The 26,947-nt window shown below is 41.7% G+C and overlaps 1 protein-coding gene across 3 annotated transcripts; it reads right to left on the bottom strand.

Moving 5' to 3' along the window:
- Positions 1–9,084: 9,084 nt before the first annotated feature.
- Positions 9,085–16,123, bottom strand: LOC127772770 (probable LRR receptor-like serine/threonine-protein kinase At1g56140). 3 transcript variants are annotated; one of them, XM_052298735.1, is made up of 24 exons: positions 15,998–16,123; positions 15,678–15,816; positions 14,528–14,599; positions 14,020–14,091; positions 13,860–13,931; positions 13,479–13,550; positions 13,299–13,370; positions 13,143–13,214; positions 12,809–12,880; positions 12,650–12,721; positions 12,497–12,571; positions 12,321–12,392; positions 12,162–12,227; positions 12,002–12,067; positions 11,884–11,928; positions 11,726–11,790; positions 11,255–11,634; positions 10,974–11,172; positions 10,740–10,898; positions 10,544–10,662; positions 10,212–10,422; positions 9,842–10,073; positions 9,609–9,759; positions 9,085–9,520 (listed from the first exon to the last, which is right to left on the bottom strand). In XM_052298735.1, exons 1-24 carry the CDS (start codon positions 16,116–16,118, stop codon positions 9,197–9,199), a joined length of 3,000 nt encoding a protein of 999 aa, XP_052154695.1. In that variant the 5' UTR covers positions 16,119–16,123; the 3' UTR covers positions 9,085–9,196. The 3 variants fall into 3 exon arrangements, with proteins under 3 accessions (XP_052154695.1, XP_052154696.1, XP_052154697.1); XM_052298737.1 differs by lacking the exon at positions 9,085–9,520 and having other exon boundaries at positions 9,623–9,759; positions 9,868–10,073; positions 15,630–15,816; XM_052298736.1 differs by lacking the exon at positions 15,998–16,123 and having other exon boundaries at positions 14,020–14,599; positions 15,630–15,698.
- Between the last annotated feature and the right edge of the window lie 10,824 nt (positions 16,124–26,947).

Here is a 26,947-nt window from a genome sequence, read left to right as displayed (position 1 = left end):
CACTCCGTCCTTGCCCTATAAAACGAAGCCCTCCTCCTTCCTTTGGTCCATTTTGCTCCCTCCCGAGCCCCTAGCCACCTCCCCATCACCTCCTCCCTCAATCTCCCGTGCTGCCGGCCGACCTCCAGCCGCCCCTGCCGCCGCGTCAGCACGCCGGCCGGCCGTGCCGTCGCCTTCCCCGGCATCGCAGCAGCCTCCTCTCCCCCGGCCTGCCCTCCGTTTCGCACGGAGACCCCCGGAGGTGCGCCCCCGTCGGCAACAGTGGTGTTGTTGCCACTGTTCCGCCTCCGGCCGCCTCTGTCACGTCTCCTGTGCGCCGGCCGACGTCGCCACCACCTCTCCCGGCACCGGAACACCGTCCTCTTCCCTGGCCAGGCCACGGCGTCGCCTGAATTTCGCCGGAACACCGCCATGCCGCGCCGGCCTCTCTATCCACCTCGCCGGAATTTCCCCGGTCGGCCCTTCCTCCACCCGTGCGCCGTCGGCCGCACCACCACCACCTCCGGCATCGCAGCGGCAAGGTCGCCCTCGGCCTCGCCTCCCCTCCAACCGAACCCCGCCGGTGTTTGTTATCATCGTCTCCGTTCATCCTCATCGACGACTCCTCCGGTCGGTCGTTCCTCCTCGCCGGCTTGTCGTCTCGCTGCGCCGCCACCATCGTGGGCATCGCTGCGGCGTGTCCCACGCCATCCTCGCCTCCGTGCAGCTGCTGCCGGCTGCCATCATCGCCTCCCCGCCGGTCGTCATCTTCCTCCTCCTCGTTGTGGCGTTCGTCCCTCCGTCAAGCCGATCCTGTCCATCGTCCGTGTTTCGTCAAGCGAGCCGCTGCAGCCCCGTCATCGTCTTCGTCCTCGGCTCTGCGTCGTCAAGCCTCATGCCGGCCGCGTCTCGCCTTCGTCCAAGGATCGCCGCCGAAGTCGTCCCCTCGCCGTTCGTCTCCGTCGTTCCCGGCCGTCTCCGCCGCGCCCGTTCGTCGTTGTCGTTCCCACGCCTCGTCGCGTGGTGGTAAGGATCCCTCCTCTGCTGCCCGCCCTTGTCCTTTCGGTGTTGCCACCGTGCCCATTGTGCGGTTGTCGGCCCCGGTACCCGTGTACCGGTGTCGGTAGTCGTTCGCTTGTGCGTGTGGTGACCGTGTTAGTGTGCCCGCTCAGTAGCCACGTGGTTTCCACGTGTGCAGCCCGCGTGGTGTCTAGTGGAGTCCGTTTGTCGGCCACTCGCCTCGGTTGACACACGGGGTCCGCTTCCGTCGACCCGTGGACCGTCTCTGTGTACCCGGTCTGCCGTGGTCCCTTAGGTTGACATGTGGGGTCCGCATATCAACAGCGCAGCCTTCCTGTCTTTTCCAGACTAGCGATTACACATGTTTTATAGTTGCAAAACCTAATTATAATAATCCGTAAATCTCCATATAACAGCATTAAACTTCGGATGATCATATCTTGGTCATACGAGCTCCAAATCGGCCCGTTCAAGTCTCTTAATGTTTGTTATAACCTAAAGAAGGCCGTTATCTCTGAGCAAGGCAAGTCACATTATCCTTGAGCATATTGAATCCCAGTTTATAAAATTATTTTGATTTAAATTAATGCATTATCGCTTTATTTAAATTCCCGCGTTATCACTGTTTTATTTAGCCATGCCTATTTACCTTTGTTATGACCTTATTATTATTGCTATTGTTATTATCACCTTGTTCACCCTAGGATAAACAAAACCCCAACTAGTGGATACTCTATTTATGGTTCCACTAGTATGAACTTAGGTAGATGCTTCGCTGGTTAATTAGGCAACATTAGGTGGTTTTATAAATTTAGACTTTGGAAATTCTCATATCACTTGGACACTATAGAATGGTTGGATTATGGTGGAATTGGGCATACACCTCTCTTCCTCTTTCAAAACCCCTAAAACCTGTTTTCCGGTGGGGTTTGGGTGCATGCCAGTTGTGGGAAGTAGCACCCCGGCCAATATAAGGATTAAGCTCGGGCCTCTGTTGCAAAGTACTACCGTACTTCCATATGTCTAGTGGGTAAGGCTTAGTTTGTGGCTCAGTCTGGTTATAAACAAAGGTACACGGATGGAGATGGACGAAGTTGGGGCTCGATGGACATCGCTAGGACAAATGAAGGCTACACGAGCTGCGGCCCGGTAGTCGAGATGTCATGTCATAGGGCCGGTGTCTTGCTGCAAGGGGCTCAATCCTGCCTACCTGTCTCGGGGGTTCCGGCCGTAGGCGGGGTTGGGTCGGTACTCTTGTTTATGGCTAGAATGGGTTGGGAACTATGTCACGTCTTCCGTCCGTATGCCATGGTGGTATGTGGCACGTGGTTACACTAGGAAGACGTGTCTTGTGGATAAAGATGTACACCTCTGATCAGAGTAAATCTATTCGAATAGCCGCGCCCTCGGATATGGGCAAGCCTAGCAATGTACTCAAGTTAGTGGTTTAATTCTTAAAATTTGCTTAACAACTAAAATATGGAATGGTTGGCCTGGGTTGGCTTGGGACGAGCTAGGACCCAGGTCGGGTTGCCAGTTCGGTCTGAATCATCGTAGGCCTTGGGTTATGGCAGGCTCGTGAGTTTTCACGGCCTTGATTAATAACACTGTGTAGCTCTAGGATCGTCTTTATAAAATGGCTTTGAGCAACTAAGTGACTTTTAAATGCTGTTTACTGCAAAACTTAACCCCTATATTATTACTCCTTGTACCCCCTTGCATTAATCATGCATCTCCCGGTGTGACTTGCTGAGTACTGTGGTTGTACTCATTCTTGCTCAATCTTTCCCCCCCTTCAGTAAGAGAAGCCTTGGAGAAGATGTCTTTGGTGGAGTCCTGGCTTATACCCTAGTTGAGCGTCTGTGAAGATGGAGCCGTAGGCCCTCTAGTCTGCTGCTGTTTATTTTTGTTTGTCAGGCCTGAAGTGCCTTTGTAATGATGTAAATATTATCGATATAATAAAGATGTGCCTTTTGTATCATGTTTGTGTGGTGTACCCCGGCTTTTCCTGGGACGGGGATTAATACACTAGTGTTCGGGAAAATGCAAATTTTCTCGGTCGCGACAGTGGCGACGGCCATGGTGTTCTGCATTGAGAGGAGAGGTCGAGAGTTGAGAGGCGAACAGTTGGGAAGCGGTGGAGGAGAGGACAGAGAGGCAACGCAGCGACGGGGGAAGGCGTACGGTAGTCCTGTGCCGGCGGCCGGTTCGACGCCACCATGAGGGAAGGACATCGGCGGCAAACGCGCGGCCGGCTCTGCCGCCAACACAGGTACCCCCGCAATTGCCGCCTCAAGGGAAGGGAGGGGGCATGACGGCGGATCCGCTGGCGTCGGGTGCCGGATCTGCCCTCCCCGCCGCCACCGCCGCCGCCGGCCCAAGTGGAGGAGGAATAAGGACTAAAGGAGCACTGGAGGCAGATTCGGTGGGCGTCCCTCGACCCGCCGCCTCCGTCACCACAAGTAGATGGAGAAGGAGGAGGGGAGCACCAGCAGCAGCTCGGGCGGGCACCGCCTGCTCCCTCCACCCCCCCCCCCCCGACGCAACCACAAGGTCGAGGAGGCCATTGTCCTTCGAAGGGGATGGTAGCGGCGACAGAGTGGATGGTGGCGGCGAAGAAGGGGATGAAGGCGGCGGCGGAGTGGATGCTAGCGGCGGTGGCACAGTGGATGGAATTTGGGCTAGGGTTTGGAGGGTGCATGGATAACCTATGTGAATCTACCAAACTGTCCCTGGTGTGTTCACAGTAGTTATGAAATTGTACGGACAAAATGGACATTTCACCTTAATTTTTTTTGGCATGACCGCCAAGATAGGCGCCAGAAATTTGCAAAAAAAATACAAACAATATGTTGTACTTTTAAATTTCACTTTATGAGAACTTTAAATTTAATTTTAGGCTAATTTTTGTGTTTCAAATGTGAAAATCGTAAACAACAAAATTGTAGAACTCATCAAGATCTACAACTATTGTATTGGTCCTTTTTACAAATAAGTTTATTTGAAAATTTCAAATTTTGAGTTTTCAAAATTTTACAACTTCGAACAAAAATTGAAGTAAATAAATGATTTCAAATCGAAAAGTCACTAAAACCAAAGTTGTAGAACTCATCGAGATGCAAAATTTTTATTTTGGTCATTTCTCCATCTGACTCTATTTGAATAATTTGAAATTTGAAATTCAAAGTTTGAGAACTTCAAATAGAATTTTTTTAGTGAACGACTTCAACTAAAAAATCATCAACAACAAAATTGTATAATCCATCTAGATCTACAATTTTTATTTTGATTATTTGTTCATCCGATAAAGTGATTGTAATATTGTTCACAAATTGTACATATCTCCTATATGGTTTCATAAATTATGGGAGAGATGTATAAATTTGGTGAACAATGTTACTATGACTGTCGGATGAAGAAATGACCAAAATAAAAGATATAGATATTGATGATTTATACAGTTTTGTTGTTGATGACTTTTTCAGCTCAAATCATTTAGTATTTGAAAATATTGTTTGAAGTTGTCATAATTTGAAATTCAAATTCAAATTCAAATTATTGTAACAAAGTCACATAGCAAAATGACCAAAACAAAAGTTCTAGATCTTGATAAGTTATATAACTTTGTTGTTGATAATTTTTTCATTTGAAATCATTTACTAACCGAAAAATTATTTGAATTTCAAATCATGACAACTTCAAACAATATTTTCAAATACTAAATGATTTCAACTGAAAAAGTCATCAAAAACAAAGTTGCATAACTCAAATCATGACAACTTCAAACAACATTTTCAAATACTAAATGATTTCAACTGAAAAAGTCATCAAAAACAAAGTTGCATAACTCATCAATATCAAAAACTTTTTGTTTTGGTCATTTTCCTATATGACTTTGTTTCAATAATTTGAATTTGAATTTCAAATTATGACAACTTCAAACAACATTTTCAAATACTAAATGATTTCAACTGAGAAAGTCATCAACAAGAAACTTGTATAACTCATCAATATCTATAACTTTTATTTTGGTCATTTCCTCATCCGACAAAGTGATAGTAACATTGTCACAAAATTTACATATCTCTTATATGGTTTTATAAACTATAAGAGTGATGTGTAAATTTTGTGAACAATATTACTATCACTTTGTCGGATGAAGAAATGACCAAAATAAAAGTTATAGATATTGATGAGTTATACAACTTTGTTGTTGATGCCTTTTTCAGTTGAATTCATTTAGTATTTGAAAATATTGTTTGAAGTTGTCATAATTTGAAATTCAAATTCAAATTATTGAAACAAAGTCATATAGAAAAATGACCAAAAAAAAATTGTAGTTCTTGATAAGTTATACAACTTTGTTGTTGTCAATTTACTACCCGAAGTATTAATATTTTGAAATTAATTGATAGGAGGGAGACAAAATGGACTTCTCGGTGAGGGAGGAGCAAAAGGGTTGGGCCGGCGGCCCAAAGAGGGAGGAGGGGAAGGGGAAGCCGGCCTAAGGAGCGAGAGAGAGGCCGGAAACACTAAAATGCCCAGAAGGCCCAGCGCCGCTGCGCCGCGCGCGCACGCCTCTTCGCTTTTTTTCGTTTTTTTTACCCTTTTTTTCCTTTTCTTTCCCACTTTTTTCTGTTTTTTTTCTTTAGCATGTTTTGAGTTTGAAAGTTTATAAATTTTGAGTTCAAAATTTTCAAATCTGAACTTGAAAGTTTTTAAAATCTCAACTTGAAAGTTTTCAAATCTCGAGTTGAAAGTTATCAAATCTTGATTTGAAAATTTTCAAATTTTTCAAATGTTGATTTGAAACTTTTGAATCTCGAGTTGAAAGATTTCAAATCTCGAGTTGAAAGTTTTCGAATCTTGAGTTGAAAGTTTTCGAATCTCGATTTGAAAACTTTCAAATCTAAGTTGAAAGTTTTTAAAATTTGACTTTAAATTTTAAAACTTAAATCGAAAGTTTTCAAATCTAACTTAAAATATTTTCAATCTATTAGTAAAAAAATCTCCCAAAAAGGTCTCCAGAATCTTTCCTAATTACTATCATTAGTGTTAAGTATATTAACTAATATAGGTAGTTATTAAGACTAAAGGGGGAGGAGGGAGTGCTCACTGCTGGCGCGCACGCGCCAGTTAGCCGCCCTCGAGAGAGGCTGCGGGCTGAGGGAGGGAGAGGGTAATACTTGGGCCAAAAAAGGCCCAAGGACAGAGAGAGGGATTTTAATTTCTTGTAGTGTCTCCGGAAGTTCATTGCATCATTTGCTATTCTTGGAGGTTGAGGACTCCTAGGCAGTTAGGTGTCACTCTCGAGCCTCTGATCTTTGTGTGGTTGGTCGGGAGAAGTTTGTGAAGGTCGGAACTCACCTCCAAAAGGGAAGAGATACCACTAGTGGAAGGAGGAGTGCTTTGTGTAACCTCTTGAGGAAAGAGTTAGCAAAGACTCAGCTCTTTGTGAGCTCCTCAACAAAGAGTAGAATCCCCTCAAGGATTCGAACATCGGGAATAACTTTGTGTGCTTCATCCTTGGTGATTTACTTCCTCCCTCTCCTCTAGCTTTGCTTAATTGTGCCGCTATATGTCTAGTTGCTATTTGTGCTAGCATATTCTTGTTCTATGCAGCTAGATCTAGAATTTACATTGATTTGCGCTTACTCTGCTATTTTCGGAAATTCTGAAATTTACTACTTCCGCATTTATTACTTGAGTTTTTGTATTAGCCTATTCACCCCTAGCCCTAATTGACCCTTTCAATGGTAATCAAGTTTAAAAAGTTATGCATCTAACAAATTTATAATAATCTCATTTAGAGTTGGAACCAATTTCTTATGAATTTTAGAAGTTCTTCTTTTATTTTTAATTATAATCATTTACATCTATCTAAAGGTGGATATATTTTGTATATTATTTGATCCAAATCCGAGTTCACCAAAATAAAGTTCAAACTCATGTGAAGCTAACAAGTTTTAGTTTGATTCATTTTAGTTCTGTACAAATTTTATAAGTTAGATTATGCTGTATGTTAATTATTCTTTGTACAAAATTTTAGAGATATTTTCTTGTACTTTAAGTGTATCTTTTGAATCTACAAAATAAAAGAGCATAAATTTTATGAGTTTACTGGAACTTTGTTCATCTAAAATGGAGCTAGGATGAACATTTTATGCATTTCTAAAGTTTGTATAATTTTCAGTTCAGCAAACAATGCTTTAGATATTTTCTTGGTATTTATCCAGAATTTAAACAAAGGGGTCCACTGGTCAGTGATTTGCGAATATGCAGAAAGGCTCTTGAGATTTCTTGGAATCAACCCGCAGTCCTGTGACTGTTCTGTATTTGAGCGAACTTTTATAAACTAGTGCCCAGAGTTTTGTTTCTTCTCAGAAGCGGTCCCTGCGACCTGGACAGGGGTGGCATCGACGGCCGGCGGCCATATTTGGGTTCGCCGGTGGCGAACGGTGGCCGATCTCGCCGTGTGTCCAAAATATAAAATGTATCTAAGGTTACTACGCACCCGTTGGTAGTTGAATCACGGCTGATATTGTATCACGAAGTCTGCGAGACAAGATCGACCAAACGATGATCACGAACAGCGCACACGTACACCATGCAAAATCACCGCGCGCGTGTGCAGTGGCGGATAGCTGAACGTAGTCAGCATGTACAGGCAGTGCTCACGTGCGAAACCAAGATTTTAGTACCATATGGGAAAATTACGTTGGTTGAGCCCATCCTGGAAAGCCACGACATTGTTTCATCTGAAGAAATCCATCAAGGAGAGCAGAGGAGATCACGCAGCAACATATGTGGTTTCACGTGGGATACTCCGGACCACTCTAACAAATAACCATGCATGTATCTGCCACCATGGGACAGGTTTACTATTCTGGTATGCATAAATCTAGGGGACCAAAATTTCAGGAATTTTGGATATTTTGGAACCGAGAGAAAGAAAATTGAATTTATTAATTTGTTCTAAATTCACAAAAAATATATTAAAAATTGGGTGAAATAGTTTCTCAACGGTGGGGTCTGATATTTTGGAAATTTTGAACCGAAATTGCGAACCATCCATGTGGCATTTTTTTTCTGAAACAACCCACACAATATACAAGATAGTACGACGTTTCTTTTGATAGCGCAGAAAAGCGTTGCAAATCTATAGCCCTAGAAGGCTATAGTTAGGAAAAAAAACAACCGCACCATGCGTCTATTGCCAGATACCGCTACTGAAAGGCAAACGAACACGACACACGTAAGGAAAGGACCTTCTCGACGATGCCTACAAGAAGGAAACGACACACGATATTGCCGCCACTGCCCTTCCTGGAAAGATTGATTAGTATACTATATTTGAGGTGCACAAGATGAAGAGAAATGAAATTACACAAATGCAATTTCAATAACAAATCTGTACACTTGAATTTGCAAATTGCAATGTTCTGAAGTTGTCAACAATATTTACCTCTCTGCTGATGGAGTGGACTGATGACTGACTTGCCTGCTTCCTGCTTGGCTTGCATGCTTTGCTGCTGCTTTCTCTGGCGAAGTGGCCCTGCCCTGCCTGCGCTGCGCGCCTGTGCCCCTGCCAGCTAGCCGGCTGGCCAGTGGCCACTGCCTGCTAGCTGCCGCGCCCCCCAGCTGATGGACGGTGCGGATGCCGCAGTTCTGTACCCGGGAGCCTGGCGGCCACGCTCCTGCACCCCTTCTCGCCTCCGCGGCTCTGCCCACGATCCCGTGCCAACGCGGACCGCCTCTAGGCTCCTCCTGCGCGCCGCCCGCCGATGGGGATTGGGGAATCAATGCAGATGGAGGAGATGGGGAAATTTTGCTCCAGGGTTCAATCGTCAAAAGCCACATTTACACAAAACAAGCCTATAGTGAGCACCACATCTCACCATACCGAGCCCTCCGCAATTGATCACACACTGAAAAAGTTTTCGATATATGCTTTCTGAAATTTTAGCCAAAAACATCTGAGAGATCGCTCTAGTGAAAATGAGCCACTTGCCAACTTCGTTCAGTTATATGTTTATTGTTTAGATATAGGTATCCCATGAAAACTGAAATCACTGGCTCCAAAAAAAACTTAAAATTTGTGCTTTAGTTTGTATATATCTTGGTTCAATACGCATTGCAAGATCATCTGCAGTAGTTCAATTCTTCATTCGCATTCCGACTTGACTAGCTCTAGAGATCATGATTGGGTAAGAGGCTCTATCTCTTTGTGTGTGCTAAACTCAGGGTTGGTAGAGCCTGAGTAGCTGCTAGTGGCATAGCTTCTATTTACATCCCTAAGCTGCCACTCGGTGATGTAACTTGGCTTCACGACCACCTCAGACAGCTCAACTTCTCCGGTCAACATTGCCAAGGCCTTCGACATTGGTGGTCGTTGGTGCGGTGAGCCCTGTGTGCAGAGGAGCGCAACACGGATGACCCTAAAAGCTTCATTGTTGTTGAAATCCTTGAGAGAAGGGTCGACGATTCCAAGAACTTGCTCCTTTTCATACAGGTCCCAGAGCTGTCAACCAACATAGGTTTATAAATAGAAGATAAAACAATGAATGGACTTATGTGTTCTTGGATGGGAACATCATTGATCAACTTACCCATTCGAAGAGATAGATCTTGCTTTCCTCCAAGGAATTATTGGTGTTGGATCGACCGGTGACAATTTCCAGCACAACCACCCCAAATGCAAAAACATCAACTTTTTCCGTCAATCGGCCTCTCATTGCATATTCAGGAGCAAGATATCCACTTGACAAAGGCCACACAAGTTAAAAGTAGCTTTTATTTTGATGTTACAGTCATAAGAAGAGAAATGTTGAAATGTTCTTACAGTGTGCCCGCAATTCTTGTGCTTACATGAGTCTGCTTCTCATCATAGAGCTTGGCGAGTCCAAAGTCAGATATCTTTGGAGTGAGATCGGTTTCAAGTAGGATATTGCTGGCTTTGATATCCCTATGCACGATGCGTACACTGGACTCCTCATGAAGGTAAGTTAGGCCACTTGCAATGCCTAAAATGATATTAAAACGTGTTCCCCAGTCTAGGTTTAATCTACTATGTCCTGTAGAAGTAGAAATAACTCAGTAAGGCCACGACAATACAAAATGATGGCAAAATACAAAGAAATAAGGTGGTTTTATCAACAAAGTCGAGTGATTGCAATTTCAGTGGAGCTGTCACTTTGTAAAAGGGAACTCACCAAAGAGTGCTGTGTCTAAGCTTCCGTTTTGAAGGTACTCATAAACCAACAAGGGTGTATTACTGTCGATGCAGAAGCCATGCAATTTCACAAGATTCTTGTGCTGCACAGCAGATATTGTCGTAACCTCAGCCACAAACTGGCTTTTCCCTTGATGAGATGATTGAGAAAGTTGTTTAACAGCTATAACTCTTCCATCAGATAGCTTACCCTGCCAAAAAGAAGCTTACTAAAGTTGCTTTTAAATACAAAATCAGATAAATAGACCCTTATGAAAAACAGCTAAACATTCATTCACAATTTCAAATAGCTAATAGAAGGAAATTGATAACCTTATACACCATCCCATATCCGCCTTCCCCAAGAATATTTTGAGAACTGAAATTATCTGTAGCTAGCCTTAGTTCAGTGTTACTGAAGACATCAGGCCGTCCAATTAGGTTGTACAGTTCTGCATTTTTCCAGACAGATGAGAGAATAAATCATTTGGAAATTTCATGTCTAAATTACTGTTACTAATAAACATACCTTCTTTCTGTTGTGCCATTGTTCTTCTCTTCTTAACCATCATAAAAATTCCAAATAAGGCTGCCAATCCTAAAATTGATGCACCAATCAATATTCCTGCAATTGTGTGTACTTTACTTCTTCTTTTTGGTACTCCATTTTGCACAGTAGGAGTAAAATCTGAAAAAAAAAATTGTCCAACTTAGTGGAAGCCAACATAGTCCTTTTCAATGTTAAGTTAATAATTATACTTACTTGGAGAGACGCTCAATGCTGAGATCATAGGCCCGTAGTAACCATTAGTAGGTATGCAACAAGTGCCCTTGCCAGCCCAGAAGAGATGAATTTCAAGGAAGTTGTTTGACACGGTAGCTGTGTAACTCCTGTGAACCACTATAAAAGATTTTCCACCAGCCATCTTCCTTATGTCAAAATCCTTTTCTCTTAAAGAGCCCTATGCAAATATCAATAATATCTTTAGATAATGAAAAAAAATTAGTAAACAAATTGCTACAGGACACACTCTCTATTTGTACCTGGATATATATGTCGAAAACTCTCCTTCCTAAGCTTTGCCAAGTCTGTGAGTCCGGATAAGCAACCTCTGCAAATTGAAGAAGAATGGTGTAATTTCCATTCTCAAGTCCAAGGCCATAATATCTCAGCGATGATGGTGACATCCTTGCAGTTTCGAACAATCTTGAATTAACTGCATTCTGAAAATGCTTGGAGCTAGATATTATATTCATTCCATTTGAGGCCAGGGAAAATTTTCCTACATTGCTGACACCCCATCTTGTTTGACCAGTAACATAATATGATGCATCCCCAAGGTTTGTAGGCTCTGCTTCATAAATAGTATTATCTGATCCTCGTGTAGAACTATTACTTCCGCAGTCAACCGCAAAGGAATAATCTGTTAAGATGTGAAAAACATAGCCATTATTTTTGAAGTTCCTAAAATCATGTTGACTACTACAATCTTTGAAGAATAAAAAGATAAATACATTCTGGAGATCCACGAAAACAAGGAGTGTCTTGCTGAAGGCAGTTTAATCCAGAAGGAAGAGTTCTGTGCATCATTTGAATCGGAAACTTCAAGTTACTGACAAATATTTTGTTACAATTAGTCTGTTGAAAAATCATGAATGAATGTCATAAGTACCTGCGGTTATTGCTACCAGCATCAAATTTGTTTGCTACCAAATTCCTTGTACAATATAAAATGTTAGAATATCCACAAATTTCTCAGTGCAACACGAATCTCATAATTTTACACTTACAATTGCAAATTGTTCTGGGTAGCCCAGGAAGGAAAGTTTCCAGTGAGCTGATTGTAGGAGAAATCTCTACAAACAATATATATCTATTACATCCAAAATGAACACATCGTTGTACTACGAAAATAATTATGTCATACTGCAATCTTGTTTTTTTACATACATTGTTTTTAACGAGGAGCTTACCACATCTGGCAACTTTCCTGTAAGGCTATTATTACCAAGAAACCTGAATTGGAAGCGAGACAAAATAATGAAACAAGGACATCATCTTAAGAGGTGTTTGTATAAATTGAATTAATGTCGAAAAACAATTTCTTACAGGAATTCAAGCTTTCCCATATTGAGGATGGATTGAGGAACTTCGCCTGTAATATTGTTAAAACTCAAGTCCCTATACCACATGATATCAGTATTAAATGAACAGATGCTTCACAATTTTCAGGAAATAATCAATAGCATCATAAACTGGATTGGTGGTCCATAATGAAAACTTACAACAAGATTAATGTTGTGAACATGGAAAAATCTACTGGTCCAAGATTACCCGATACCTTGCAGTTCCTTAGTATTCTGTAATAACAGGATTTAATCACGGGAACTCGCAATTTTGTCATTATTATAATATCTACAAGTAAAAGCATCACATACAGGGTGCTCAAAGATGTCAGATTACTGATAAAGACCAAAGAAGAGGTCCCATCTACGATATCACCAATCCTTCTGCTCATTTGTAGCAAAAATCAGCAATCAAGCATGACGTTATCAACCATGAAAAAGGATCAACGCCGCCAAAACAGATGTACTCACAAGGTTGTCAATTTTGTTAGATTCGACAAACTTGCTGGGATTGGTCCTTCAAAAGAATTTCCTTGGAAAGCCCTACAAGTTCATAATTTCATAAAATGGTAAAAGAAAGTAATCCATGTGTATCAACATTTTTTAAGAAAATCTCCGCATCGACATGCCATGCAAACTAGTATAATGGCATGGAGAAGTGTATATTTATTCAAAGGGCTCCAATGTGAAAAATGATATTATCTGAGTTCAAATGGAAACAGAAGATTTATGTTTCATGATTTCCATCTCTCCGAATAAGGTACATCATATGAAGTATAAAGAATTTAATATTAAATAATCTTACAGATCTATCAAATTAGTCAAACTCCCCAAATAATCAGGTATTTTCCCTGTGAATTCATTATCTGATGCCCTCCTGAAAGCACACCAAAATATTTGGCCTTTAGAATATAGGAAGAGGACGGACATAATAGATGGATCTCTCTGTTATTGAACGTACAAGGTATTTAGATTCTTAAGCTTTGAAAATGTTGGCGGGAATGGACCGCTGAATCCAGAACTATCAATGTACCTGTTGTAGAAATTTTGTAGTAATTATTGTGTTCAGTAATAGACCTCTCGATTCTAAATTTTAGTTTGTTTAGAAGTAAGAATCGGAAGTTAGTGATGGGTGTTTTACAACTGCTGAAGTTTGGTCAGGTTGCCCAACTCTTCAGGAAGTTCACCAGTAAAATTGTCCAAGCTGATGCCCCTGAATCAAGATGAAATATTTTAGGTGCAATCTAAACAGGAATTGTTTTTCCAGCTGAGCCATCTGACCCACAATATTCATCATTATTAGTTTTCAAGTCCCTGTCAGCTCAATTTTACTCAAACATATGAAACACCACGTGAAACAGGGAAGTTCCTAACATGGATAATGTATATAAGAGTTAGAGTTCTTGATAACTTTGTTGTTCAGGATTTATGTGATTAACATTTGTTGTATAATTAAATTAGCTCAAGCAGTCCCCGTTATATAGCTAAAAATTGATCCACCATCTATGAAAAGATTTCTTACAATGAAAGAAGATTGGTGAGGTTCCCAAGCTCCTTTGGAAGTGGTCCAGATAGTGGATTCAAAGCCAAACCCCTTTAAATAATAAAAAGTAGTTAAGACAAAATGCCAAGCAATCGATGGTACAGGGGAATCTAGAACTTGATGTATAAATAACTCCTACAAATATTTCATGGAAGGAAATTTTCCAATGAATGACGGAATGGCGCCAGTCAAGTAATTAAAATTTAGGTTCCTGAAACAACACCAGAATATCAAGTCCATTAGCCAACATATATAAAAAAAACTTGCATGCCTCACAACGAGCTATATTTGGTTTTCACCAGGAAACTGAGAGTTGAGAATTCAAAAGAAGGGGCTGAATTTGTCATCTGGTTTAAAAAATGAACAATGCCTTTGACTTTTGACACACGTTTGATCATGTCGTATTAAAAAGTTTTATGCAAATATGTAAGTCAGCTTAATAGACCTTTAATGATAAACCATGTTGCAACAAAATAAATTATAATTATGTAATTTTTTTAATAAGATGATTGATCAAACATGTTTTAAAAAGTAAATGTTGGCATCTGTTAAAAACCAAAGATAGCATTTTTTTTTTGGCACAACATAGATGGGCGGTTTAACATTTCATTGTCAAGAAATAAGATGATAAGTCTTAGATACTGTACAGGTCCTCTAGGTAGGTGAGATTCTGCAGCTCCGCTGGTATTTGACCAACCACGTCCAACTTATATACCTTCCTGCACAAACAAACCAGTAATATTCTTTTTATTTTAAGAAGTATAAGTAATATTCATATGTGATTATTGTAGACTTTTATATGCCATTCAGGCCAAATCATTGAATTAACAGTAAAATCCCCCATTTCTGCTCTCAACTTCTATAGGGACAGTTAAATTTTCACGCCTAACTTATAAACCGTTTGATTTTCCTGCAAGGGCATGCAAAACCATGCCACTTGACCTGGAGGACTGAATACACCATCGGTTTTTGTAAAGGACGTACCAACATTTCCTCTATGACCAACTAAAAACATTTGAGAGAAGTAATGGTTAGTCGATGTGAATCCCAAGTTACTGATTGGAAGAAACACCAAATGCCTCTGCCTTCCAGCCTGAAGCCCTGAAAATATATGGGGTTTTCTATTAAGGATCTTCAGGTGCAAAAAATAGTTGCCTCCTATTAGAAACCCGTTGGGCTGCAGGGCCTACTCAATTGCTAATCCATGCCAAGGCCCAAACAAGCAATGTAGAGGAATACAAAAGGCCGAAACAGGAGGACTTCAACAATGGAACAGAGCAGAAAACAGTGACTTGGCCATGGTGGCTCGGCGATGGCAGTGTCCTGGTTCCGAGCTGGAACCTCCGCGATCTTTCCACTACCTCTCCTCCTAGCTCCACTTGCTCTTCCTAGCTTCTAGACCTTTTAGAGCTTGTATCCTCTATCCCTTTTCTTCCTCAGTTTCACCTCAAACAGCTGGTTGTACTTGTCGAGCTTGTATTAGATATGCTGTTATTTGTTGAGAGAAGAGGTGTCTAACAGTTCCATATTTGGGAAGAGTTTCAGAATTTTGGGATTGTCAGTTTGTCACTCGGTCCCTGCTAGGATGTTCTTCAGGACAAAATTTTCATTCCTTTCTAATTTAGCATAAGTTTATTCAAATTTAGCCAAATATTTTGTAATTTTGGTGTTTAATTTGTAATTGATTTGTACAGGTTCTAATTAACTTCAATAGCAAAATGTCAGACACAAAATTGCTACTGTGCATACAGTTTGGTAATGTGGCAAACGGTGTTGTTGTTGTAAGTGCAAGCGCACTTGATGAGGGGGTTGATGTTGGGGAAGTTATCCCAGTTGCTCGGATCCGAGGCCACACCGCTGCAGGGCTCGCCACTGATGTTCCACTCCGACGATGCCTTTTTGCTCCATCTTCCCAAAATCGTGTTCAGGGCTGCCACTGCACGGTTAACTCAACAAAGTCAACATTAATTAATACTATGTGTAAGCAGAATTAGGCGATGAATCAACACAAATTCCTCTAAATTAATCATGTAGTGTCCATGGACAAATTAAGCCAAGAAAACCCGAGAACATGGTTACGTTCTTTTTTTTTGCGGGGAACATGGTTACGTTCTTACCTTCGGTTGGATCAGTTTTTGCTGCTTGTTGAGGCTGAGCAGCTGCAATCTGCCATGAGCACACAAGCACCAGCCACACGAGAAGCCCAGAGGCTCTGTTGCTGCTGCAGCAACGCCACATCTCTCTCTCTCACACTATTGCTGCCAAAACAAGCATTGCGCTGCTTGTTAAATAGATGTCCATGTACAGAACGTGCAACCAAACATTATAAATTATAGCCACATGTGTATACGAAATAAAATTTTATTTTACGACAAAAAAATTAAGAGAATTGTCAGTTGATGAATACTCCTGGATTTTTAATAAATGGCGCCGTCGACTTTTCGACGTATGTTTAACTATTTGACTTATTCAAAATTTTATATAAATATATAAAAATATAAGTCATACAAAAAATATATTTTGAAAATTAACCAAGCTATAATGAAATAACGATAATTATATAATTTTTTAATTAATCCAATGATCAAACATATGTTCAGAAGATAATACTCCCTCCGTTTCATATTTTACGCTTTGACTTTTGCAAAATCAATTTTCTAAAAAGTTTGACCAAATTTATAAAAAAACATAGCAACATTTATAACACTAAATTAGTTTCATTAAATTTAACATTGAATATATTTTGATAGTTTTTTATGTTGAAAATATTGCTATATTGTTATATAAATTTGATCAAATAAAGAAGTTCAACTTAGAAAAAAAGACAAAATGACTTACAATGTGTAATGGAGGTAGTAGCATTATTTATTGATAGTTGGGAAATGTAGTAGTTACACTCTAAGACAAACAGCAGAGAACAAGTCAAGATCCCAAACAAAAGAGAAGTACGGCACCATCGTTGGACTTCTTTAATATTGGGATAGGTCACCATGGCATTTGTCAACCTTATTATTCTTATCCACATTTCTCCCTCACTCCCGGATGAGGATGTCATATATTTGGACACACATACAAATCCTACATAGCGACAGATAAATAATACGGGTATGTACACGATGACATAACTATCATGTGAGGTCATTTGTAGATTTGGATGTGTTGCTTTGGGAAATAGAGCACTATTTAATGCGCTTCTCATAGATATGTTTATAATTAGGAACCTTGTAATATATAAACAAACAGTTATATCTTTTAACTTTCACAAGTTAAGCTTGTATCCAAATTCTCCCATACATAGTACAAGTGTGGTTCGTCCTCCTCGATAGCACAAAATTGCTTAAAATTTTTTAAATGGATTTTGTTTTGGAGATAGTTGAAGCTCAAAGCATAATTCACACTCTATTCCAATATGGATATGGCCTCAACTCCATATTGCTTTTATCAAAATCAGAACAGAATTGCTTCACCGGGCCAGCCTTGGTTTTATTACTTTGTTTGAGATATTGATCACCTGCTTCTTTGGCCTATACGTACCTAGGATGACCTTATCCCACTAGTAGCTAGTTAGCCACATCCTATTCGGAAAGCTTAAGATTCTAAAAAGCAGTTGGTTGATAGCTAGCTTCTAAAATTCTGGAGAAGTTAGAAACCTAATTTTTGATTTATAGTTCATTTTTTAGATTATGTGTAACTAGAACATCTTTGAATATATTAATCTCAACGAGAAGCTTGAATATTTGGGGAGCTTTTCATTTTGAGAGAAGTTGCAGCTATTGGAAACTTCTCAAACGGGCCACCTTGTGGACGCCACTCTTTACTTTCTTAGGATTTTGACTTTGTGTTTAGCATGTTTCTTCCAAACAATTTTTTTCTTCAAAATTAATTGATCAAGACCATTACCTCAAAAGTTAAAGGCCCCATAGCTCTACTTGCTACTTTGCTTTATTTGATTAGAACAATTATTACCCTGCTGGTATCACTTTGTACATAATTTACTATGCAATTTCATATTGCAACTCCTTGTGGTAAGTTCAATTGTGTGAAATGGTTGATTACGACAAGAAGATGAGTACATATAGTGAATGTTTTGGTGTCACAAACCCATTTAGGCCCTGTTTCTTTCAGCTTGGGATTATTATAATCTAGATTATTGAGTCAGATTACTATAAGCTAGATTATTATAATCTGTAGTAGAATAAGCCGTTAGTTGTTTCTTTCCTAGATTATTAGAGTCTAGATTATTAGATTATTAGGTTTGCAAGTCTAAAGAGGGAGTGGGGTGGCATGATGGGTAATTTTTCACCCAATAATCTGGAAAAAGCTCACCTAAATGAGCTTATCAGATTATAATAAGCTGGGCTCCAGATTATAATAATCTACTCCAATAAGTTGTCTGTTTCTTTCAGCTTACTCCCAATAATCTCGATTATAATAATCCCAAGCTGAAAGAAATAGGGCCTTAGTTGGAAAGCTACATTGTAAACGTTATGCTTCCCCAAATTGTTATGTATCTAAGTTGTCAAATTAGCAGAAAACAGTTTAGTAACTTTTTTTTAGATTAGTGATGTTTGCATACCTAAATTGAGTTCATAAATAGCTTTAAAAAGTCCATGCTTGCGAAAACTTTCTCTTTAATTTAGCCATCACATGATTCTTTTTCAGTACCAGTTCCTAGATCCTAGAGAGATATAAGAGATGAGCTGTAGGTGGTTTGGAATTACCTACCTCCAATAGGAATGTGAGAGATGGCTACTCGGCTAGCTACCATGATCATCTCTCTCCAAATTAAATGCCTGGCAAGACCCACTAATACAGAACCACCTATCTTAAGTTCCTAATCCTATCTATCACTGTCTGTTTTTATTATGAACCGATAAGGATGCCGACTGAATAGACATAAGAGCCTCTCTCGTCTAAGGCCCGAAGCGAACCACTCGATCTCACTGCTCTATTACTTGTGCTCTCTGTTCCCTTCAACCTTTCTGCCCACCACCAACACTACCCGCTCCATCTCCCTCAGTTTGATCCCACACAATACCGCCAGTAAGATATATATACTAATATACATATATTTTTTTTCAACAATTCGTGTCACGAGGAAACAAACCTTGAGAGACAACGCTGGTATGCAAGCCATATCAGTGTATGTACTGCATATTTTGGCTATCTAGAAATTTTGAGCAGAAAAAATATAGAGGATGACGCAGGCATATATAGCTTGTCGAAAACGAACAGGGATGTTTTGTTTTAACTAATTAAACCAATGTCTTTCTGATCCCATGCATCATCCTATCCTTTTCCTTCCTGTACTACTTACCTGTTGGCAGAGACCGATCGAGTACTTAAAGTGTTAAATTAATCCAATATGTCCAGTTCCAGCCCATGCTCGTCAAGGGACGAATAAATTGAGTCAAGTACGTAGCATATATATGACTTAGTCATCCACCTTCAATTCTGTTGTTGTCTATCGTTTTCCTTTGTTATTTTGCCGTGCGAACAACACCATCTCCCACTCTCGCAGTTAGCAGAATTATTGTCTTTCTATACCTCTTATAATCCACTTGGATGAGTTAACCACTCATTGTAAACAGAAAATGCCTCCAGTTATATTGAATAGTTAAAATTTTTTTTCCTCTGCGTCCTTGGCTTTTCCGGGAAGAAGTTTCCATATAAATCAGTGTCTCATAGATCATGATCATACTTGTTGTGCCTGCTATTTTCTAATAAGTGGTATCAGAGACTAGCTTCTTCGACATGGTGTCCTTCAAATATGATCTTCCATTGTTGGATCGAAACACACGATTTTCTCTTTGGCAAGTTGTTGATGCAAAACACGATGGCCTGAAAAATTTGGTTAATTTCAATTCAGGTCCAAAGCTTCGGGTTTAGAGAGCGCCAATTGGTTTGATCCTGTAACCAACAAGATAGACAATAGCAGAAGTTAGTACACAATAGTCGATCGGTCGATAGGTCGATGTTGTATCTTATCAGTCGATGCACAAATGAATCGGCTACAAATATGAAAGCTATTGCTCAAAAAGGCAAAATTTGCTACAGGACACGCAAAAACGTGTAATTAGCTGAAAACACCACGAAAGCATGATATGGCTGATGGACACTATAAAAATTATGTAAATGGCTGTAGGATATTGGTCGGAATATTTTATTATTTCCGGGTTAATGCATGCCCAGATTAATTGCCCCTTCTCTTGCCTTGGTTTTCTCCTTCACTGGGAAGGCGCGCAGTGGGGCAGGTCGGCAAGGTCAGTGCGAGCGGGCGGCTGTGCGTGCTCCGACTTGCAAATCAGAGACCAGTTCGAGCCCCTGGCTGGCTGCAGCTGCTTGCTCAAGCTCTCAAGTCTGAAGGAGCTAGCTAGCCATCTTCTTGCTGGTGGAGCGAGCTCGTCGGCGTGTGCTTGGCTGCTGCTAGCTGCTAGCTGGCCAGTCTTCCTCTTGTCCGGCGAGATGGTGGTGGGCACCGTGAGCTGCTGTCAGAGAGGGAGTTGGCGGCGACACGCCGCTGCCCTCGTCCTCACTGTCGTCGTCTTCGCCGCGGACACTCAGTGCCTTCGCCGCGAACACCGACTACCGGCATGGACATTCAACGCCTTCACCCTGCTCCTCAGCGTGAGCTCCTCAGCGGACACTCAGCGCGAGCTCGACGGCCGGAGCGCCCCCTTCCCCTTCCCCTCCTCCTTCTCCTTCTCGCCCTGCTGTCCCGTGTTGACGGTCCTTAAATCATAATATCAGACCGTCAATACCTGTATATAATGAAATAAAACATGGTATCCAACTTAGTGGTAGGTATTATTACTAATCATTTCTACTAGTGTTGGTGAAATAAGTATATGCAGGTAATTTGAGGAGAAAACACATCCGTCATGCGACAAAATACACCTCTGCACATTCAAGACACGTTTACACGGATTCGAGGCCCCATATGTCAATGAAAACCATTTAGAATTGGGCCAAAACATAGTGTAGGTTATTGGGGGGCCATTAAGCAACCTACCGGCCAAAGGAAAGGCCAGGAGGTGTGTTTTTAGGTTCGGCCGAACCGTTCCTGGCGCTTCCCGCCATCTATTTCCACGTGGACGGCTTGGATTCCTCCCCTATGGCGGTTGCAGGGTGTTTTGGTCATTTCCCATACCCCTAACTGTTATTTGGAGCCTATATAAGGAGGTCTTCATCTCACTTCAAGCACACACAACTTTGAGCTGAATTACAAGAGGCTCTGTTGTATCTTTTCTACACTAGAATAAGGTAGAGAGTGAGGGGAAGCTCTGGAGGAGTGCCCGGAAGTTTGGCGCTCATCCGACTTCTACCTTGACGAGTGTAGCTTTCTAGAAGGAATTCTGGAGGAGTACCGGAGCTGTCGGTACACTCTGCTCCGGGTTAGGAGAAACTTCTTCAATAAAGTAACCATTCGTGTTCCTTTTTATGTTATTTAATTACTTTGTCTAAGTAAGATAGATTTCCATCTTTGCGGGTTTATTGTTTAGTATTCGTACTAAGTGCTCTAGTACTAGGACTCTGGATAAAAAAGGAAGTTCCTGTGCAAGTATTAGAGTAATAATTAATAACTTAGACGTGGTGTCTAGGTTAGAGATTACCTTTGTTTGTTGTGTATCCCACGGATTTATCAGAGGTAGGCGGTAGGTGGTGACAGCCCTGAATCCCGTCCTAGTAATCCTCCATATTCAGATACATCATAGAGCTATAGCCGGAACCATGCTAGCAGACCAGCAGGGGTCGATGCCCGAAGCAATAGATAGGAAATTAAATTAACTTAGCTTGGATAATTAAAACGTATAGAAAGTCCTCTCTAGCATGCCTACCATCAGTTGTCCTTGGATAGTCTTAGCCTTAGGTAGATTACACACGTTCTCTGAGTTCGATATCCTTTTAGGGTCACCCGAAGGTGAAGTGCTACAGCAGTATTTCGTGCGCTTGCGGATTTATCTGTGATCGCAAGAAATACTAACAAGCATTTATGGCACCGTTGTCGGGAACAGTTGCTAATTTATCCGAGTCTAGGTCATCCTCGTATCTTTATTTTTATTTCTTCTTCTTTTGTTCCTTTCCTTGATAAAGCAACCCACAATTCAAAACCTTTCTGCCCATCGGGCTAATCTTTGTGAGCCATCATGTTCTTCAAACCAATCCTTTCGGATGGCTATGAAATCAGTCCTGGCTTTATAGCCAAGGTTTGAGAGAAAACCTTCTCTAATAGTATCGGTGAAAACCCGTACCTCCATCTTCGGGAATTTGAGCTAGTGTGTTCATGCCTTTCCATCGTAGGCATGAAACATGAAACTCTAAAGTAGAAGTTGTTTCCTTTTTCTCTTATAGATAAAGCGAAGCAATGGTACACTCTGTCTCTCAAGAAATTCCATGATGAACGGGAGGAGCTAAAGTGCAAATTCTGCCTTGCTTTCTTTCCATTAACTCGTGTCATTAATCTTCGATTAGACATCCTCTCTTTCCGACAGAACAAGAAGGAATCTCTCAGTATAGCCTGGGCCAGGTTCTCACTGTTAACTCAGTCTGGCCTAGACTTGTCTTTACCCGACCATGTGTTGTTACAACATTTTCGATACGGGTTAGACAAAGAGTCTGTTGAATATCTCAATATTTCCGCCAGAGGATCGTTCGCACATAAGACAACCGCCGAAGGAAATGAACTCTTGGATATGATCTTAGAGAATGATTCTTTTGGCCAAAGCGAAGCCATCCCGGAGGTTGAGATTATCCATGAGGATCCTCTGCACGTGGAGTCGGAACCCGACTCTACTGCTGAATCCTCATCCCAATCGCAGGAGCCGGAGGAAGAAGAAATTCATCTTCTGGAAATTCCATTCCAATTCGAAGAAGATCTTTTCGAAGATTATGGGAACACCTCGAATTATTCCTGTGAGAAGAGACCACCGATCAAGGTCATCTCTAATGAACCTCTCGATAAAGCTATGCTTAAAGAGACGGTGAAGAAGTTGACCACCATCATGAGTAACGAATGGTTGAGGGAAGGAGAGCTCTCCTCTGAAGCAATTCAGATCCGATGCCTGGAGGAAATTTGGTCCGTGCCCTCTATAATCCCTCTGTTGGTGCCAATGTTATATCCACAACCTTTGCATTTGATTGCTTAGGGGACAGATTGTTGAAACCAACGGTCAAAACCTTCCAAATCTCCACAAATTCTACTACTGAAGGTTTAGGGATTATCTCTGGAGTGCCCACGCGGCACAATAACGTTGAGGTCATCTTAGATTTCCATGTGTTCGATATCTCTGATTTCGACATACTTATAGACCATCCCATAGATAAACTCTTAGATGTGCCCGAAACCGGTGTCCTCAACCTGAAAATAGGAAGAATCGCCACCTCTGTCCCTGTGTTGCACGGAGCCTCTTCCTATTCCTAAGCCAAGTGAGGCAGTGATGGCAATTTCTCCATTCGAGCCCCCAGAGTCTATTTTCGATGAATCCATTGAAGAATTCAATGAAAGGGAGGATGAATTTGGAGAAACGATTGATCTGTCAAAAATGGATCAGCCATCACGAGCCCCAATTGAGCTAAAGCCCTTACCTTCAGGCCTACGCTATGCCTTTCTGAATGGTGATGCGGAGTCTCCAGTCATTATAAGTGACGAACTCTCTGAGAGGGAGACGACCCGACTTATCGCCGTTTTAGAAAAGCATCGTGCTGCTTTTGGCTATTCCCTCCAAGATTTAAAAGGCATCAGTCCGACCCTTTGCACTCATCGCATTCCCTTAGACCCATCTTGCACACCATCTAGGGAACCTCAGAGGAGGCTAAACAATGCGATGAGGAGGTCGTCAAAAAGGAAGTCTTGAAACTCCTACATGCCGGGATTATTTATCCCGTGCCATATAGTGAGCGGGTTAGCCATGTCCAAGTAGTGCATAAGAAGGGAGGCATGACGGTCGTTGAAAACTCAAAAAACGAGTTGATCCCACAACGAACCGTTACGGAATGGAGGATGTGCATTGACTATAGAAAACTCAACAAGGCTACGAAGAAGGATCACTTTCCGCTGCCTTTCATTGATGAAATGCTTGAGCGGCTAGCAAACCATTCCTTCTTTTGTTTCCTTAATGGGTATTCTGGTTATCACCAAATCCCCATTCATCCCGATGATCAAATTAAGACTACATTCACGTGCCCATACCGAAAAATGTCGTTTGGGTTGTGTAATGCACCAGCGTCATTTCAAAGATGCATGACGTCTATTTCATTTTTCAAGCAAACGAAGAGCTTTTTCCAGTAAATGCCGTGTGTACTTTTTTAGAAAATGGATTAAAATCCAGCCTCTACATCCATAATGGATGTACACAGCCCAAAATGCCGTGTGTACTTGTGTACGTAGATACTGTGTACATTCTGTACAGTAAATAGAAAAATCAGAAAAAGATTTCAAGGAACAGTGTGGATGCCTTGACAAGAAAGGACGAGCATGCTGAGAACAAGAAAGGCAGCCGCCGCCGTTCGAAAGAACCCCATGGCCATCGTGTATCTCTCGATCGATCGGCTCAATGTGCGTCGACGTTTAGTAACCTGTACGTATGAACCTTCTGAAGATCGGCCTTTGTTTGTCGACCCGCACGGCGATTCAATCGCACCCTCTGGTATATATATTGCACAATCAGGGTACAAGATAAGGTAATTTCAGAAGTATATTTATAGAATTTCTCGATAAACAGATGAATCCAAAATTGATATCTATTGAGCCATCATTAAAAATAAAAAATAGTATTCTTTGTATGCATCGTATTTGAATCTTAACCTTCCATATGCCATGTGCACTAAGTGTAGTTGCTATTGATATAAAACTTAACTAGCAAATATGCCCGTGACTTGCAACGGGATATGTAAATTATAAATATATTATTCCTATTTATTGCATGATTTGTTTTTTTTCTATACTTATACGATAGTGGTGAGACAGATGATTCACATGGGATTTGGGGAGATTTGTTTTTGAAATGTTTGGCGTGGGTCTAGTACACGTGATAGATGAAACATATGATAGAGATCTAAAGGTCAATTTACGTATTGTTGCTAGATCTAATGATTCGTATTCACCACAAGGAATTGGCTGAAATCACTCCATGGACCTGATAAGCCTGGGATGGTGAATCAAGCCTACCCTTGTTGGTTTTAATAAAAAGATGTGTAAGCATTTTATTATCTAAATTTTAATAAAATTTATTACATACACAACCAGTGAATCAGTGAAAAACAATCAATTAATAGCTAAAAGTGCTTCAGGAAAAGAAAGCACAACACAAAATTTATATAAAAAATGCACGATTCGATAAATTTTATAAAATCTACTTATACATCATGTAGAATATCTCATTAAATTTATTTTTACCATGATAAATCAGTAAAACCAGAGTATAGAAAAGAAAGAAAAGTAAAAACAAACAATGTAGCATCGCCTTGGCTAGCTTCTCATACCACTTCGCTGAGCCACTCACCTTGCCTTGTTACTCGCCTCGTGGCTTACCGGCGCTAGGTGGTTGGATCCGATGGCCTGGTGACTAAGAATTTAGAGTCAACCTTGATGATAGGGAGAATCAGCACCACTGGTGGACAAACCCTTTTTAATCCCGGTTCACAACCCCCCTATAGTTCCGGTTATATAACCGGGACTACGAATCCAGGACTAAAAATACCTATTTTTAGTCCCGGTTGAAATAACCAGGAATAAAAAAGGATCTTTAGTCCCGGTTGAAGTTACCAACCTAAAGATTTAGTCCTAGTTGGAGTTCCGAACCGGGACTAATGCTTTTTTTTCTTTTTTTTTTTTGGTTTCCTGCTGCTTGCATGATTTCGAGCCCCACGAATCTCCACTAATCATTCGAACACCACGTATCATTCAAAAAATCCCCAAATACATCAAGCTGCATTTTCTATCCCCAAATACATCACAAATCATTCACAAAATCACAAAATCATCTCCACAAATTCATTCACACATCACATATCACATAGATCAGAAAAAGAAATCCACATCGCACAGATCGGCCGCACAGATCAGAAAAAGAAACCACATTGCACAGATCGACCGCACACATCACATAGATCAGGAAAAAACCACATCGCAGAGATCGGGCGCCGGCCGTCCGCCGCCTCGCCGGCCTCCCACCCGGCTGCCTCAGGCTCCGCCGCCGCCTGGGGAGCGTCGCCGCCCGCCGCCAGCCGCCTATGCGGCCGGTGCCTGCCTGCTGCCGCCTTGAGCTCCGCCGCCTGCCCGAGGAGCTCCGCCGCCTCGCCGGCCTCGCCGACCTCGCTGGCCGCCTGCTGGGCCGCCCGTCGCCAGCCTCGCAAGCCGCCTGCCCGGCCGCCGGCCTCGCCTACCTCGCAAGCCGCCGCCTCGGCCGCCCGCCGCCGGCCTCGCAGGCCGCCTGCCTGGCCGCCCGCCGCTCCGCGCCCTCCCTGCCGCCGCGCGCCGCCCGGCCTCACATGGTAGAAGGAGGAGGAGGAAAAGAATAGAAGGGAGAGGAATGGGAGAGGAGAAGGGATGAGGATGGAGGAGGATGGATGAGGCTGAGGATGGAGAAGGGATAAGGGCTGTTTAATTAATGAGAGGGGAGGGGAGAGGAAGGGGGAGAGACCGAGGCGGCTGGGCGAGGCAGTGGCACCAGCTCGGTTGATTGTTTAGTCCCGGTTGGTATAAACAACCGGGACTAAAGATAATCGGGACTAAAAAAGAATTGGGGTCTAACTCGGTCCGATAACTTTTTGAACCGGGACTAAAAATGATCTTTAGTCCCGGTTGGTGTTACCAACCGAGGCTAAAGATCAAAAGGTTTTTAACCGGGACTAAAAATAATCTTTAGTCCTGGTTCCTATTCGAATCGGGACTATTGTGGATTTTGGGCGACCGAGCAAAGATGGTTTCTCCACCAGTGCAAAGATGGTTTCTCCACCAGTGCACTATGCTCAGAAAAGAGCCAATTTTCATATGGTCCGAGATATTGGGTGAAAATATTTATATGGTCCGAGTATAGAATAATTTTATTTTTGAAATCATCAAATGA

The sequence above is a fragment of the Oryza glaberrima genome, chromosome 5 (genome assembly GCF_000147395.1).
Source record: "Oryza glaberrima chromosome 5, OglaRS2, whole genome shotgun sequence".
Taxonomy (NCBI): Eukaryota; Viridiplantae; Streptophyta; class Magnoliopsida; order Poales; family Poaceae; genus Oryza; species Oryza glaberrima.
The sequence above is the reverse complement of the archived record's forward strand: the minus strand, read 5'-3'. Positions and strand labels throughout refer to the sequence as shown.

Bases quoted from the DNA above. Each gene is read 5' to 3' on its own strand.
- LOC127772770 (XM_052298735.1), bottom strand. From the start codon at position 16,118: ATGTGGCGTTGCTGCAGCAGCAACAGAGCCTCTGGGCTTCTCGTGTGG. The intron at 12,881-13,142 runs GTAAGATTATTT...ATGAACTTGTAG, and splicing joins TTGACTAATTTGATAGATCT to GGCTTTCCAAGGAAATTCTT. The intron at 9,760-9,841 runs GTAAGAACATTT...GCCTTTGTCAAG, and splicing joins ACAAGAATTGCGGGCACACT to TGGATATCTTGCTCCTGAAT.